The sequence below is a fragment of the Molothrus ater genome, chromosome 22 (genome assembly GCF_012460135.2).
Source record: "Molothrus ater isolate BHLD 08-10-18 breed brown headed cowbird chromosome 22, BPBGC_Mater_1.1, whole genome shotgun sequence".
Taxonomy (NCBI): domain Eukaryota; kingdom Metazoa; phylum Chordata; class Aves; order Passeriformes; family Icteridae; genus Molothrus; species Molothrus ater.
The window spans coordinates 1,221,413-1,237,915 of record NC_050499.2 but is presented as its reverse complement, the minus strand read 5'-3'; the positions used below and the strand labels follow the sequence as shown (position 1 = coordinate 1,237,915).

General features: G+C 54.6%; 1 protein-coding gene across 1 annotated transcript in view; it reads right to left on the bottom strand.

The window, feature by feature from the left end:
* ETS1 (ETS proto-oncogene 1, transcription factor) overlaps positions 1–16,503 on the bottom strand; it is a 50,862-nt gene that overhangs the window by 23,365 nt on the left and 10,994 nt on the right. Inside the window, exons 2-3 of the mRNA XM_036404858.2 lie at positions 3,156–3,275; positions 2,445–2,645 (exon numbers count right to left, since the gene is read on the bottom strand). Coding sequence (XP_036260751.1) covers positions 2,445–2,645; positions 3,156–3,275 — 321 coding nt within the window. The remainder of the gene's footprint in view (positions 1–2,444; positions 2,646–3,155; positions 3,276–16,503) is intronic.

The window sequence follows — 16,503 nt, the reverse complement described above, 5'->3', positions numbered from 1 at the left end:
CTGGAAAATATTCCCTAACAAAAGGAGGGGTTGTGCAAACACAGAGGGCTAATGAGAAATGCTCTGTTCCTCTCTCCACAGTGTCTGCCAAGGGGCAGGGGGTGACCACAGAGCAGGGGAGAACCTTCAGCCGAGCTTAGAGTCAAGTGCAGGGCACTGCTGACTGCTGGTAAGTGAGGAGGTTATTTTAGGAAGAATTATGGAAAAGTGAGCCTGAAAATACCCAAATCCATGCAGGGAAAGGCACCCTTGTGCTGTTTTTAAAGCCTGAGCAGGCTGTGGTACGTGAGTCAGGCAGTGCTCACAGGGGACAGTGTCAGCTCAGGGGACAGCAGGGTCACAGCCTGTCCCAGCACGACCCCGGGCCAGCAGCACAGGTAAAGCCAGGCATTTTGGGGTTAACAACCACTCCCAGCACCAACACCCCCAGTGATGATGGTGGCGAGGATGGAGAGACAAGTTGGAGCCCTGACTGAGCCTGGGGACACCTGGATCTCCTCCCATGTCACATCCAGGTGCAGAGGGAGAGCCCCAGCTCCTCCTGCGTGGGCAGGGACAGGGACAGGGACAGGGACGGGGACAGGGATGGGGACAGGGACAGGGACAGGGACAGGGACGGGGACGGGGACAGGGACAGGGACGGGGACGGGGACAGGGACAGGGACAGGGATGGGGACAGGGACAGGGACGGGGACAGGAACGGGGACAGGGACAGGGACAGGGACAGGGACAGGGACAGGGACAGGGACAGGGACTGCTCTGCTCTGTCTGTACAGCTCCAGCCCAGCTCTGGTCAGGGCTGGAATGAGCCCCAGCGCTAACAGGGAACAGAAACCAGTCCTGGGGGGAGCCTGGTTATTTCTTGGGAGTTCTTTGTCACCCACAGATACCTCACTGGAAATGTGCTCAGAGCCCAGCAGAGGAGCAAGGGCCCTGCTTGTGCAAGAATGAAAAAGTCACCAGTGAAACCAAACAGGCAACAGAGATTTCTGGGTTCCCAGGGCAACACCAACAGTGTGAAGACACAGAAATTCAGCTTTATTCATTTTCAGCCTTTCAGAAGAAGAGCTGCAGCATGCACCAAGATTTTCAGCTTCTTTAGAAAAACTCCTCTCTGTCCCAGGCCTTTGTACCACCAGTGTCTGAATACCCACGTGTGTCAGTGCTGTCTGAAATGATGATTCCCCTCTGCCATAAATGTACAGCATCAAGTCCATCTCTGTGTGGGGATTCTGCAGGAAGGAGGTGCAAATCCAGCCCTGGTGCCTCAATCAGCACCTCCAGCACATCCCACCCTCTCCAGTGGGAACAGTCCAAAAAATCACAGAATTACAGAATCCTAGGAGGGTTGGGTTGGAAAGGACCTTGAAGACCTCCCAGCCATGGGCAGGGACAGCAGGGAAGAAGGGCTGTGGGAAGGTGCAAGCAATGGCTCAATGCAAGGAGAAATTGGGCTGACACAAGGTTTGGCTTTGTTTGGTTAAACTGCTCAGTGTTGATCCAAGCACTCCATGAAAAATATGCAAAACAAAAGGGACAGACCAGATTTAGAGCCCAAGAGCAGGAAAACAGCCTGGCCTGGCCAGAGCCCGGGAAGGGCCATGTTTACCTTCTGCAAACCACAGGTAGCAGTAAAATTAGTAATGGGCAATTAACATCCATTTGTCAATGGTTTCCTGGAAGGAATAACTGTGCTCCCCCTCCCCTTCCTGCCACCAGGGTCAGTAGGACAGCACAGGGGACATTCCAGGAAAGCAAAGAGCTCTGCAGAGAAGGGAGCTGGAAAAAGAGCCCAGGTGTGCTGCAGCTCCTGCTTGTGGCTCAGGTTGAGGTGCTCAGCTCCTCACCTGCTCCTTAGAAACCATCCCAGTGCTCCTGGGCACCCAGACATGGAAAATCAACACCCTAAATCAAAGTGTGTGTCCCCAGTCACTGAAAGTTAATGCCCTTGGGTGCTGTCATGCAGGGAATGGCACAGATGCCTTCTCCTCCCAGAAATGCTGGCTTTGGGGACATGGAACACCTTTTTTTTGGGACATGGAACAAAGCAAAGCAGCTTCCAATTGCCACTGGGAAATTTGGGTAGGATTTTGGCTGTATTCCTGTACCCAGTTCCAGCGGAGGAAATAGTAAAATTCACAACAGGAGTTGAACATGCTGAGGAAAAATGCTTTGGAAAATCCCACCATGGATTCCAGGCAGTCACAGTGTCCCTCCCCACTGGGGATCCCTGCCAGGCAGCTGGCACAAACACTCTTTGAGGCACTGCCAGGATTCGCCTTGCCCGCTGCCGTTGGGATGCCCATTTGGAATCCTGCTGAAAAGCTGGGCTTTGGAAGATGTTTTTCGTGGGATTAAAGCTCAAGGTGAACACCTCCTGGTCTGTGGAAAGCCCCAGAACCAGGCTGGCAGGGATGCTGTGAATTGCTCACCCCAGGACTGACCTTTCTGCAGGATCTCCAGATGTTCCCAAAGGATATCTCCCACAAAGTCAGGCGCCAGCTCCAGGAAGCACTCCTTGCCCAGGGCACAGAGGGCAGCTCCATTCATGCAGAACTTCTGGAAGTCCACCTCCTTCAGGCTGAACTCGTTCACTGCCCACATCACCCAGTCCCGCACGTGCGTCTCCGTCCACTGCTGGGGGTCTGCAGAGGGATCCAGCCGTGAGCACCCTCAGGCAGTTTTCCCAGGAAAGCAGGACACAGACAGTGCTGCAGCTGCCCTGCACTGCCACAGCCTCACCCCTGGAGACTGGCAGCCCTCTGGCACCAGGGTGTGAGGAACACCATGCCCAGTCTGGATCAGCCTTAGTGTGGACACGTTTCGTCCAAGGAACAAGCTTTGGATTTGTTTGGGATTTCTAAAAATCCCATCACTTCTCTGACCCCCTCTTCCCACCCATTTCTCCAATTCTCTTGGTTTCTCCCTGTCACCAGCCTCTGGTAAAGGGTTCCTGCTGCTTCTCTGTTTAGTGGAGATGACTTGTCCACATTTTTCCAGCTGAAGCTTCCAAGAAGCTTCAGGTGGTATTTGAAAGGCAACACCACCTGAGGAGAACCAGCAGGGGAGATGGCAGACAGGGAACTCTGGGCAGCCTGGAAGGAGGACACAACCCCTGTGGGTACTGTGGTTGTGCATGGGAAGCCATGTCTTACCTTTGGGAATTCCCAGCCGCTGCTGCTCCTTGGCAAAGCCGCTGAACGTGGCTTTCAGTGCCTGGGACATCATTTCTTTGCTGCTGGGCGTTAATAAAGGCACATCTGCACATTCCATGTCTGAAAGAAGCAGGAGACAAACACAGCCATGAGGACATAGGGCTGGGAAAGATGTCAGGGAATGCCAGCCAGGTGCACATGGCATACCTACACTTCTGGAATGTGCTACTGGATGATGATATCAAGGCCTTTCCAGACATCAGCCTGCTGGGCTTCAGCATTCCAGGTGTGTCTGGAGCTTGGGAAATGGCTCAGCAGCTCCAGGCACCGAGGAAGGCAGAGTCCCACACCAGGGTGAGCAAGAAAGAGGGAGAAAAGCATCTCTGAATTACCACTCTGTCATCCCAGTGCAAAGAAAAGCAAGGAGAAAATTAAAGAATCCTAGAAAATTCTTCATCCTAGGAAATTCTTCCCTGTGGGGGTGGGGAGGCCTTGGCACATGTTGCCCAGAGAAGCTGTGGCTGCCCCTTCCCTGGAAGGGTCCAAGGCCAGGTTGGAACAACCTGGGATAGTGGAAGGTGTCTCTGCCCAAGGCAGGGTGGAATGGGATGGGCTTTAAGGTCCCTTCCATCCCAAACCATTCCATGATTCTATGGCTCCATGAAAAAGTGAGCTGAGAGCAGGCTGAGACAGGATGGAGGAGTGGCAGAATACCCATTTGAGGGGGGAAGGGAAACAAAGAGCTGGAAAATCCCACATTAGCCCAGAGTTACGTCATGCACATCCATAGCACGGAGCCAGGGTGAGTCATGGCCAACGCTGCCATCCCATGGGACAGCGGGGCCAAGCTGAGAGCCAGGCCTGGAGTCAGTCCTGACAAGGACCAAACCTCTTCCTTTCCTTTTTTAAATCCCTTTTTCTAATTTATTTGGAAGGAGATGAAACTTTGTTGCCAAAGAGTCTCACAAATAAAAGCAACCATTTGAGGCAAAATATCTGAATAGAGGTTTGGCTCTTTTTCCCATACTTTCGGTATTCCTGAAAAACATCTTTGATGGAAAAGGAAAGTCTTGAACAACCACCACCCCAAAAACTGCCCTTGGTCAGCAGAGATGAAAATCTTCCACCTGAGGTTGGTTTAGCTCTGCAGCCTAGTGGAAATTTTCCATGAAAACTTAGTGGAAAAATGACACCATGGGCAAAGAAAGTCTTTGGTGTTCTCATGAATATCTGGACGCAGACATTGAAAATCAAAAATTCTGTGTCTTGTGGAAACTCAACCACCACAGTTTTCCGTCGCCCCAAGTTCATTAAACTCCTGATTTAATAAACCTTTACACCTGCAACATGCTGCTGAGGGCCTGTTCCAGGCAGGGTTGGTGTATTCCTGATAAAACATGGAGTCAGGGATGGAAGCAGTGCTGCAGCCACTGGGAAGAGCCAGCCCAGCTGCCCAGTCTGGAATTCCTGCTCCATTCAACTCCTCCCCAGCCAAACTCATGGGCATCATTTAAAGGCCAAACAACCCAACACTCGCTTTTGTTCCAAGTGGGAATCTGGGGGTTGGGTCAACAGAATTCCAGGGCAGTGGTGGAGTCATCGCCCCTGGAAATGTTAAGAAAACCTGTGGATGTGGCTCTTGGGGACATGGGTTGGTGGTCACCTGGCAGTGCTGGGGACCTCATGATCCTGGGAGGCTTTTCCAACCTAAGCAATCCTGTTTTTCCATGGATAAACCTCCACATGCAGCTCTGTAGCACAGGCTGAGGGTGACAATGCAGAAAGTATCCCCAGATCATCCGCTGGATGCTCCCGATGCAATTCCACTGCCAAGCCAAACACAGCAACTTCTCTGTCCCCGCTTCTGCACCTTCCACCTCTCAGCCCCAACACAAAAATTCCCCCTTCCCTTTGCACATCCTCCAGCCAAGTCCCCAAGGCCCTCAAGAAATCATTTGCAGACTCTTGGCTCAGGTAGGAGCAGTGAAATTCCCGACACGGAGTCTCTCAGGACACAATTCCTGCCCTCAGCCCAGCACACAATCCAGAATTGCCTCCACAGTGGCAGGATCAGGACCTTTGAAAGTAAATCCCACATCCAAAGGCTATTTGGCAAATTACACTTCATTATTTACTGGATTTGGCTGGAGAGGGCACGGAAAATGAGCAGCCACCATCACTATCTCTGTTCCCCATCTGCTGCCTGAGATAACACTGGGAGAAAGTGGCTCGGTGCCTCTTTCCCTTCATCCTCAAGTTACACTTGAATGCTCTGCTCTCCCTGCTCTGTGGCCACAGGGACCACCCAGGAATCTGCTCCCTCTGCCTGCCTCAACAGCAGCTCTTGCCTGCCCTGGGAAGATGAGTCAGAGCCAGGCTGAGAAAACGGTTCTAACCCCAATTTAACACTGAATCACCGTGAAAACCTGTGTGGAGGTGAGCTCCTCAGGCCAGACACCGAGAGCAGGGTGAAAAACGGTATTTTTATCTCTGCAATAGCAAGGGCCCATCCCTAATCCTGTTTGGTTGTGCAGGATCCACGGGTTGGCTTTGCACAAACCCAGCAAATCAATTTTTCAGTAGCGGGAGGATAAGATTTCGGTTTAGGAAGGTGAATGCTGAGCTCTGCACAAACAACCTGTCAAAACAGGGGGAGACTTAAAAGTGATTCCCAGGGAGAGGTCACAGGGAAGCAAACAATCTGTTCCCAAATAAAAAAAACCAAGCCAGAGGACGGTTTCTATTTAAACACCCAAATCAACCCAAATGTGCATTTCAAGGTTTCTGCAAAATCTGTTGTGCTCGGCAGATTTAGGACTAAAACATCATTTGCTTTTTCCTGCGAGGTCGCAGCCACTTGTTTGAATTTCTGCTGAGGACAGAGCAGCCCCAAAGCCCTGAGCCTGCAGAAGCCTTGGTTGGCTCAGCAGTGTCCCAGAGCTGGGGAAAACTCACCCAGGGAAACCAAACGTGTGTGTGAAGCTCTGCAGATGTGTTTGGGGACAAAGCTTGGCTGGTGACTCAAGAAAGATGAATTGGATGGACACTTTTTACCCTAAATTCTGCTTCTGCTGCTTTGGGGGTATTGAATTTATTTAAATAATTCAGTATTTATTTTAAAACTGGGTGGTTTATGTGTAGGGAGCATGGTGGGCCTCACCCAGCTCTGTGCAGGGCCAGGACTCAGACACAGTGATCCCTGTGAATCCCTGCCAACCTGGAATATCCTACAACTCCATGAACTTTGCTGCTGCAGGGAAATTCCTTCCCGTGGAGGCAAACCCAGCCCTGGCAATGTCCTCCGGCCCTTCGCCTCCAGTCCGGGATGCCTAAAGGTCAGAGTTGAGCAGAATTTCAGGAACAAAAGCAACAAGCCCCGCTTTGCTGCCCCGGTATCAGCTTTCAGTGCCATCTGAAACCTGTTTGCAAGATTTTAATCAAACCTTGCACCAATAAAACCTCTCCTTTAGTGCTGCCCACGGAGCTCAGGCTGTGTGCAGGGGCTGGGGTGGGAGCCAGCACCAGGCCCAGCTGTTCCACCTAAACCCAGTTTAGGAATGCCGGGGCTTTAATCCCAAAAGCAAGCTCAGCAGCAGGGGCCAGACTGGGATTTCTGGCTGGTTTTTACGAGCCCATCAAAGCCCCTGACACGGCTGCCACGTGCACCCAGCTGTGGGGATGCCATGTCCTCGTCCCTGCCGACAGAGCCGCCTTTGATTTCCCTCCTGGGAGAGCGGGCAGGGAGCTCTGGGTTGATTTTTAAACTGTGCCAGGAGTTGCAGTCACCCTGTTGAGTTATGTCAGCAGCATCTGCAGAGCAGAGATGCAGGATTTGCCTCGCATGGGGACAGCTTTTATCTGGCTGCAGCTTTCCAAGGCAAAGAGGGATCTGGAGGCTCTGTGGCTTCTCCAAACCAGGCCCCTTCAGCTCCCTGACATCTCTGGGGGTGGGACTCAGAGACACAAGAGGATAAAACACCCTGACAAGGCCCTGGATGGGTTCTGTGCCAAGGGAGACCTGCCCAGACCCCCCAGCCAGGGGCACGTGGAGCCAGAGAGAAAACCAGGAGCAGAGAGGCCAAGATCACCAAGTTCATCTCCCAGCCAAATTCCCACTCTGCTCCCACCAGGCCCTGCATGTATAAACTATTTCCACACATCTGATCTTTTTAAAGGACTCGGATTTACAAACTTCAGGGATTTTGACCTTCAAATGCACAGAACGCCTCTGCACGCCAAAGCCAATTGCAGCTGATTGCAGAAGGAAAATAAATGGCAGACAGGGCAAAAAAAGGATGGGCCAGGCAGAGGGATGGGAGCAAAGTCATTTTTCAGCCCAGTTTCCACTCGGGGTCAGTGACTCCTCCAAGCTCCCCTTGGCCACTCACTTTTTTTTCCATCAGAGCCCCAGTGTGTCCCTGTGTGGGGTTTCACCCAGTAACTGCTGGAAATGGATGTGGGGAAAGTCAGAGCAGAGGCACCTGACCCCACAGCACCTCCTGTCCTGGATGGAGGGATGGATGATGGATGGATGGATGGATGGATGGATGGATGGATGGATGGATGGATGGATGGGTGGATGATGGATGGATGGATGATGGATGGATGGATGGATGGATGGATGGATGGATGGATGGATGATGGATGATGGATGGATGGATGGAGGGATGGATGGATGGATGGATGGATGGATGGATGGATGGATGGATGGGTGGATGATGGATGGATGGATGATGGATGGATGGATGGATGGATGGATGGATGGATGGATGGATGATGGATGGATGGATGGAGGGATGGATGGATGGATGGATGGATGGATGGATGGATGGATGGATGATGGATGATGGATGGATGGATGGAGGGATGGATGGATGGATGGATGGATGGATGGATGGATGGATGATGGATGATGGATGGATGGATGGAGGGATGGATGGATGGATGGATGGATGGATGGATGGATGGATGGATGGATGATGGATGGATGGATGGATGGATGGATGGATGGATGGATGGAGGGATGGATGGATGGATGGATGGATGGATGGATGGATGGATGGATGGATGGAGGGATGGATGGATGATGGATGGATGGATGGATGGATGGATGGATGGATGGATGGATGGATGGATGATGGATGGATGGATGGATGGATGGATGGATGGATGGATGGATGATGGATGGATGGATGGATGGATGGATGGATGGATGGATGGATGGAGGGATGGATGGATGGATGGATGGATGGATGGATGATGGATGGATGGATGGATGGATGGATGGATGGATGGATGGATGGATGGGTGATGGATGGATGGATGGATGGATGGATGGATGGATGGATGGATGGATGGATACCAAGGGCAGGAACCCAAGGTCTCCTCAGCCTCCCCTGCCCAGGCCTGGAGCACAGGATGCCATGGAGATTCCAGGCCTTGTGTGGCTTGGCAGAAGCACAGGGACAAGGGGGAAAGGCTTGAAAATGAAACAGGGTAGATTTGATTTAGATTCAGATTTAGATTAGATTTAGTTAGATTTAGTTAGATTTCAGGATGCAATTCTTCCCTGGGAGGGTGGGCAGGCCCTGGCACAGGTGCCCAGAGCAGCTGGGGCTGCCCCTGGATCCCTGGCAGTGCCCAAGGCCAGGCTGGACAGGGCTTGGAGCAGCCTGGGACAGCAGAAGGTGTCCCTGCTCATGGAAGGGGGTGGAGTGAGACAAGCTTTAAAGTCCCTTCCAACCCAAACCATTCCAGTATTCCATGATTAAATTAGGGGAGAAAATGCAGGTTAGTTTCAAAAAGGATCCTTTGCATCCAAGGGCTCCATGAATTTGTGCCTGTGTCCCTCAGAAACCTCAATCCCTGAGACCTGAGGCAGCTGAGATCCCCCTGGAGCCCCCATCCCATCCTTCTGGAGCTGCCCACACTCCAGGATGTGCCCTCACTGCTGGGTGATGATGGAGCAGGAGTTTCCCAGAGGGTGCCAGGGGTTCACTCTCCCACCCCCTCCCATGTGCCCACAGTGAGTCTGTGGCCACCAAGGCCATGGTTCCCCCCAGCCCAGCCCGAGCTCATCTCCCTGAGCCCCTCTGTCCCAGCTTTCCTTGGGATCCAAAGCAGGGCAGAGCTGGAGCTGGGGGAAGCTGCAGCACAGATTTCCCAACGTCCCCCAGCTGGGAGGGTTCAGCAGCACAGAACCTTTCTCAGGATCAGAGGAGGCTGAGGAGAGGGGGGCTGGGAGCTGAGACCCTTCCCACGCTCCCCAGCGAGGCTGCCAGGCACTGTGGAGCCACCACGTCCCCACCACGTCCCCACCACGTCCCCACCACGTCCTCACCACGTCCCCAGCTCGGGTTTCCAGCACCCCCAGGCTCCTCCAGCCCCTTGGGCAGCTCTGCCTTTCCCAGGTGCCCCCCGCCCTGGAGCAGGGACACCCGGGCAAACAACCCTGGCTGAGCCCCCTGTTATTTAGGCAGGATTAGGCAAAAATTTGTGTGCACTTTTGAACTGTTTTCACAAGCGTTGCCTCTCACTCCCACGCAGGAAGCAGGAGAGGAGCCGGCCTGTTCCAATTAGGGCTCCTTGGACCCAAAGGGCAGCGAGATTCCAGGGGGGGAAAGGGAAAGTGGGACAGAAAGCTGGAAAAAAGGGACCAGAAGGAAATCTGGATGGGGAGCAGGGATAAGCACAAGAAGGGGTGTTTGCTGGGGATGGGATGGGAGCAGATGGGGGAGATTTGGGTCCCCTTCCTTCCAGAGACTGGCTCTGCTTCCCTCTGCAAGGATGGCACAAAAGGTGCAGACATTTGCTATTTTAATTTAAAATAAATATATTTCTTAAACAAAAAAATAAAAAAGAGAAGAAAAATAAGTCTTTTTTTTCCCTCCTTCAAGCAGTGAAAAATAAATACTGTGAGATGAAAGCTGGGCTTCAAGAGAAAAACAAGAGAGGAAACCGAAAGCCCACAGTGCTTAGCACTGCAGAAAGCCCAACAAAGCCGGCTTTTTTCCGGCCCTCAGCAGTTTTCTTAGGGAGATGTGGTGTGCCATGGGGGCCAGCTCTTCCCCTCACAACGGGCCTGAGCACTGTCCTCCCTAAATGCAGATAAAAGCATTTTGTCCCAGGTCTGGGCTCTCAGCACTCGGAGCACCAGAGGGGAAGGTTTGGCTGCGGGTGAGGTGTTGGGATGCTCTGCTCAGCCTCGGGTTTGGGGTTCAGCCCTGTGTGCCATGGACAGCCTGGCCTGGCAGAGACCTGTCCATGAGGAAAACTGGACACAGAGCAGCCACCAGGTGAGGGAGGGCTGGTGTGGCTCTGGGGTCTGGCAGCTGTGAGGAACCAGGCTCAGGGAAAGGGTTCTGCAGCCACCATCAGTCACAGCCCACCCTGCTCAGGCTCCAGCTCCTTCTCCTCCCTCACTCTCCCTGCTTTGTAACGTGGGTGTTGGATGGCAATCCTGGGAAAGCAGCATCCTTGAGAGTCCCAGGAGCTCGCAGGGGAGCAGCCTGGTGGGCAGCTCACTCTGTCCTTGGCTTTTGTGGAGAGAAGAGGGGATGAAATGCTAGAGAAAGGCCAGGGCTGAAGCTGAGCTAAACCACAGCCCCTGAGTCAATGCTCACTGTGCCTATGGGAAAGCTCCCCCAGCTCAGCAGGGCCAGGTCCTACAGCTCCTCTTCCTTCAGCAGCTCAGGGGCTTCCCTCAGCTGGGGATTCACCCCATCCTCCCCATTTCAGCTGCTGGAAGGAGCACAGATGGATAAAGCAAACCCTGGGGAGATTCAGCCACCTCTGAGGTTGGGGAACGTGGCCATGGTTTAACAGCACTTGTTGGAACCATCAAAGAAGTGAGAAACAAGATTGGTCATCAATCAAATTCCACCAGCATTGCCCAGAGCAGCTCTGGCTGCCCCTGGATCCCTGGAAGTGTCCAAGGCCAGGCTGGACAGGGACAGGGAAGGTGCCTGTGGGATGGGATGAGCTTTAATGTGCCCCCTGACACAACCCACCCGAGGGTTCCAGGATGAGATGCTACAAGGCTGGAGTGCTTCAGCTCCAGCAGCAGCTCAGCACCACACCCTCCCACTCTTGAATCAGCTCTAAATAGCCTCTGCAGCCCCTTCAGATTTAACAGCATCACAACCTTCAACTTCCACCAGCCTTTTCCAAGCCCGCTGGCCTGAGGGCACAGTCCAGGTCCATTAAACCCCTGTGGAGGCTCCAGGCTGCAGCCAGCCAGGAGCAACCTCCACCTGCCCAGCCCCTCCTGCTCAGGAGGCAAAGCCATCAGGCCCTTAGAGCCCTTCCCTGCCTCTTTCCCCATGGAATATCCCAGCAGCAGCGTCCCTCTGGAGGCAGGAGGAGCTCCTCACCTCCAGGCTGGGATCGCTGCTCAGCAGGGCTGGCGCAAACCTGTGAGCCAGGCTTCCCCCTAATCACCCTAATCCCTGCTAACCACGCCTCTAAAGGCTCTAATCCCTGGGCAGGGCAGGGCACACGAGCCTGGAAAAGCCTGTCATGGACACCCAGCCCTGGAAATGCCTGTCATGGACACCCAGCCCCTGGAAAAGCCTGTCATGGACACCCAGCTCTGGAAAAGCCTGTCATGGACACCTAGCTCCTGGAAAAGCCTGTCAGGGACACCCAGCTCTGGAAAAGCCTGTCATGGACACCCAGCCCTGGAAATGCCTATCATGGACACCCAGCTCTAGAAAAGCCTGTCATGGACACCAAACCCTGGAAAAGCCTGTCATGGACACCCAGCTCTAGAAAAGCCTGTCATGGACACCCAGCCCTGGAAATGCCTATCATGGACACCCAGCCCTGGAAAAGCCTGTTATGGACACCCAGCTCTGGAAAAGCCTGTCAGGGACACCAAACCCTGGAAAAGCCTGTCATGGACACCCAGCTCTGGAAAAGCCTGCCATGGACACCCAGCTCTGTAAAAGCCTGTTATGGACACCCAGCTCTGGAAAAGCCTGTCATGGACACCCAGCCCCTGGAAAAGCCTGTCATGGACACCCAGCTCTAGAAAAGCCTGTCATGGACACCCAGCTCTGGAAAAGCCTGTCAGGGACACCCAGCTCTGGAAAAGCCTGTCAGGGACACCAAACCCTGGAAAAGCCTGTCAGGGACACCCAGCCCCGCTGGAGGCAGCTCAGGTGGAATCAGCCAGCCCAGGTCATGCCCCACCTCTGGGAGATGCTCCTTTCAACCCAGCCCCACTGCTCACACCCCACAGAGCTCGGGTTGCTCAACAGCAATGGGGGAAAAGGGAAAAACCCCTGCCAAGCCTCGGCACTCAGCACGGAGCAGACGAGCACAGATGAGCACAGACAGTGCCCTGCTGCTGGCACAGAGCCCAGCTGCTCACGGGCTCACAACCAGAAGCTGCTTGAAGCTCCTCACTGTCCCCAGGCTGGGCCAGCAGCCCCCAGAGCCTTGCAGGGCTGCAGGAGCCCAGCCTGAGCCTGCCAGAGCAATCCCACCTGGGCTCCAGCACTCAGGGCACGGTGCTCGGGGTCAAACACACCCACCTGAGAGCTCACATTCCCTTCCAGCCTGGTCACACCCAGGAGTTCTGCTGTTCTCTCCTCAACTCCCTGGCTGATCTTGCCATTTCTGGCATCTCTGATGAGGGAGGGATGGGAGTGGAGGGTTTGTCCCAAGAGAAGGATGAACCCATCCCAGAACCCTGCCATGGGTTTTTCCTGGATTGCAGAAGCACCCTTGGGATGCTCCCAAGGTACTCCCCAGGCAATTCAGATGGAACTTTTCTCCATCCATCCAAACAAACCCTCAGACTCTTCTGCAGATATTCAGCTCCCTGTCCTTCATCATCACCCAGGAATAGGGACAGACACAAAGGAGATTCAGCTCCAGCACCTCCAGCTGCTGCTGCAGGCTGGGGCTGCCAAGCCATGCAGCAGAGTCTCCCAGCAAGGGAGAGCAGGGATGTAGCAAGGCCAGGTTGAGGATAATTGGCAGAACATCGTGTGGGGAAGATGCTGTCAGGATGGGAAGTGTGAAAAGGGATGGCTGAGATCTCTTGGCAGGGCTGTCCCCTCGCAGCAGGAGGAAGGCCAAGGAACCTTCACTCAAGCTGAGCTCTTTCATCACTCACAAAGGATCCCAACCCTCCCAGCCGGCTCAGACACTCCTGAAGAACAAACTGTGCCAGCACACTTTGTGAGCAGCCACGCATGACCTCACAGCCTGGGATGTTTTCATCCCACAATCCTGATGATCCATGTGCAATGACTCCACGCCCTGGATAAAACCCCATCATTTGTGCTGCCCATCACCAGGACACGAGACATTTCTGAGGCTGATGGACTCCAGAGCTGTCCCTGCTGCTGGGGGATCCTAACAGAAGACTCAATTCCCTTGCCTTGGGAAGGGATTAGACACAGAGATGCTCAGCCAAACACCTCCAATGTCCGTCCGAGGAATTCCCAGCCTTCCCTTGATTTCCCTGCTCAGACTGATCCCTCTGTGTCCAGGCCCAGCCCCTGCCCCCGGGCCGAGTCACGCCAGACACGAGGCAGCACATGGCAGGGCAGTGGCAGTGCCCGGGGCTGGGGGGATGTTCAACCCCAGATATGTCCGACCACATCAAAGCCTCTGCTGCTCTCAGCAGCTCCCATTCATCCTCCGGGAATGTGTGTGAGAGCCGGACCTGCCGCGGCTGTGTCCATGCCCCGGTGGGGAAGGTCCCTGGGATGTTCCTGACGGCCAGACCGTCCCACAGGATGCTGCCAGCACGGAGGAGGGCGGCGATGCGGGAGGATCAGAGGGAGGAGCGAGGGAGGGAGGCTCGGCAGCTCCGGGTCACCTCCGCTCGCTGCCGCGGGCGACGGGCGCTGGGCGAGCCCTGCACCGCTCGGCAGCTGCAGATTCCTGCCTGTCCCACCCCCTCCTCCGCAGCCTTGCCGGGCACCCCCTCCCCGCAGGGCAGCGCCGCAGACAGCGGGCATTGCTCAATGGCAGCGCCGCTCACATCGCTCCTCCGGCTGCGACAGCTTCCACATCTGGGACTGCTGGGCTCCCTGAGCGAGTGCAGGGCACAGGGAGGAGGAAGAGGAGGAGGAGGAGGAGCCCAAGAGCTCCTTCACAGGAGCCCTGTCCTCATCTGTCCTCCCCATGTCCCCCCTCACCCCTCTGTGCCCAGGGAAGTCCCTGCACACGAGGACTCCAGGGCTGCCCTCCCTTATCAGCCCAGTTGCAGCTTCCAAAGGCGGAGAAGGAAGATTAGGATATTTAGCTTTGAAATCAAACAAATAATTGCACAGGCTTTCTGCAAACAGATCAGGGTTGGGAGGTCAGAGAGCAGCTGGTAAATCTCAGCACTGTTTGCTCTGCCTAAATAATATTAGACCAAGAATAATCAATCATTTTTAATCAACAAAATTATTTATAACTCTTAGAGCAAACAGTCAACTCCACTGGCAGCTGCCAAAAGATGGTAGGTAATGATCCACACGTCTCTAATTCCCCTGTGTGGTTATGGACTGGCTCCTTTGCATCCCTGGATTTACTGCCCTGGAGATTTGCCCTCACGAGTGCCATGACTGTCTCTGAGGGTGTCCCTGGCCAGGCTCACAAGCACACACTCAAACACACACAGATACACCCAGCAGCCCCCCTGTAGCTGAAACGCCCCCAGGGCAGCTCACAGCAGCCACTGCACACTCCAAGCACCTTCCCAAGCTGCATCTCCCAGGAGGGAGGGGAGGGAGAACCTGCTGGACAGGAGAGGAGAAGATGCTCCTTCTGCTCTGCCACCTGAGCCAGTGACACCTCCTGGGGTTGTGGCTGTGCTGATGGCACCACTCATGTCCCACACCCTGCACATCCCCCCAGCCCTGGGCAGGCTCTGCACAGCAGCAGATGATCCCAGCAGCCACAACAGGACAGGAGCCTTTTCCTGGCTGGGCTGGAAGCCATGAAAGCCAAGGGATTGCTGAGAGGAGAACGAGAGCCAGCTTCCCATTTGGGACCAGGAGGGAACCAGGACAAGGCCATCCCTGGGTGCTCCTGCCAGCCCTGCACCATTTCACCTCCCTGTTCCCTGCCCAAGCTCAGCTCCCCCAGTGATGGAGGCCAGGAAGGGCCTGGGAAAAACCTGAGAACCAAAGCTCTGCATCCCACGCCAACCTCAGGAATAGCGGTGCCAAAGTAATTTCATTTCACAACTTCCCAGGAACAATTCTCCCGGGTTTATTAATTTTTAAGCAGACAAGAAAACCAAAAAAGGGGATTTTCCAGGAGAGCCCCAAGATTAATCATCTCCATCCCAGGCTGAGCACAGGGCTCCTGGGCTTTGCCCAGGTGTGTTACACCATGCAGCATCCGGGTTTCCAGTATCCTCAGGCACAGGAGCGAGGGTTTTCCCAATCCCCAAGAAGTTCTTCTTTTCCAGCTCCTACTTCTAGGAAACTTCCCACCAGGGAAGGGACCAGTGCAGGGATTGGGCCAGAGCAAGCCCTGGGAAGATGAAGGTGGGAGTGGGCTGGGACAGGCGACCAAAGAGGAGCTGGGCTGCCCCATCAGGCTCAGCCCTCCCCATCCCAGAGCCAAGCGCTGTCCAGGATGGATTATGTCAGCTCCTGGCCTCAGCTGGGAAGAGAGAAGGGCAGGCAGGGATAAATGCGAGGTGCTGGGATCTGCCCAGAGGAAGCCTGAGCTTGGAAACCTCGGTGAGGGCTGGGGGAGAGGCTGAGACGCTCCCAGGCCTCGCATCCACCGCACGGAGCATCCGGAAGCCATTAAGGAATTACAGCCCCGCTGGCCCCGAGCCCTCCCCGGCAGAAGTGCCTGGAGCAGATGGTGAAAGGGCTGATTGAATTCGGCTGCTCACGCCAAGAGGCTCTTTAGGAGACACTCAATGGAGGAGGGGGTGGAGGGGGCGGCATTTGGGACTCGGGAGCTGGGAGCCCTTGCCAGGAACTCCAGGAATCCTCTGTCAACCCTAAGGAGGCTGGAGGAGCTCTGGCAGTGACTTGGATGTGTGGTTTGAGGGGTGTGAGATTCCCTTGGGAGCTTGGCCCCAAGCTCCTGGTGCTCCAGGAGTGACTCCCCAGTGATCCAAGGCTGGTTCCTCTCCCTTCATCTCCAAGGGCACCGTGCATTGGACCAGCTCATTTCCAGGGACCTGGCATGGCCCCAGGAGCTGAGTGATCCCAAGCCTTGATCCCAGCTGAGGAGGAGGCACAGGAGCTGTCAGCCAAACAGCCCTGCCCACCCCCGGGGCTTTCCTCCCAGAAAAATGCCAGAAAATGTTTGTAAAGATCCTTAATTCCCAACTTGGTGTAATCCCACCCCATTCCCACACTGGGTATGGGACCAG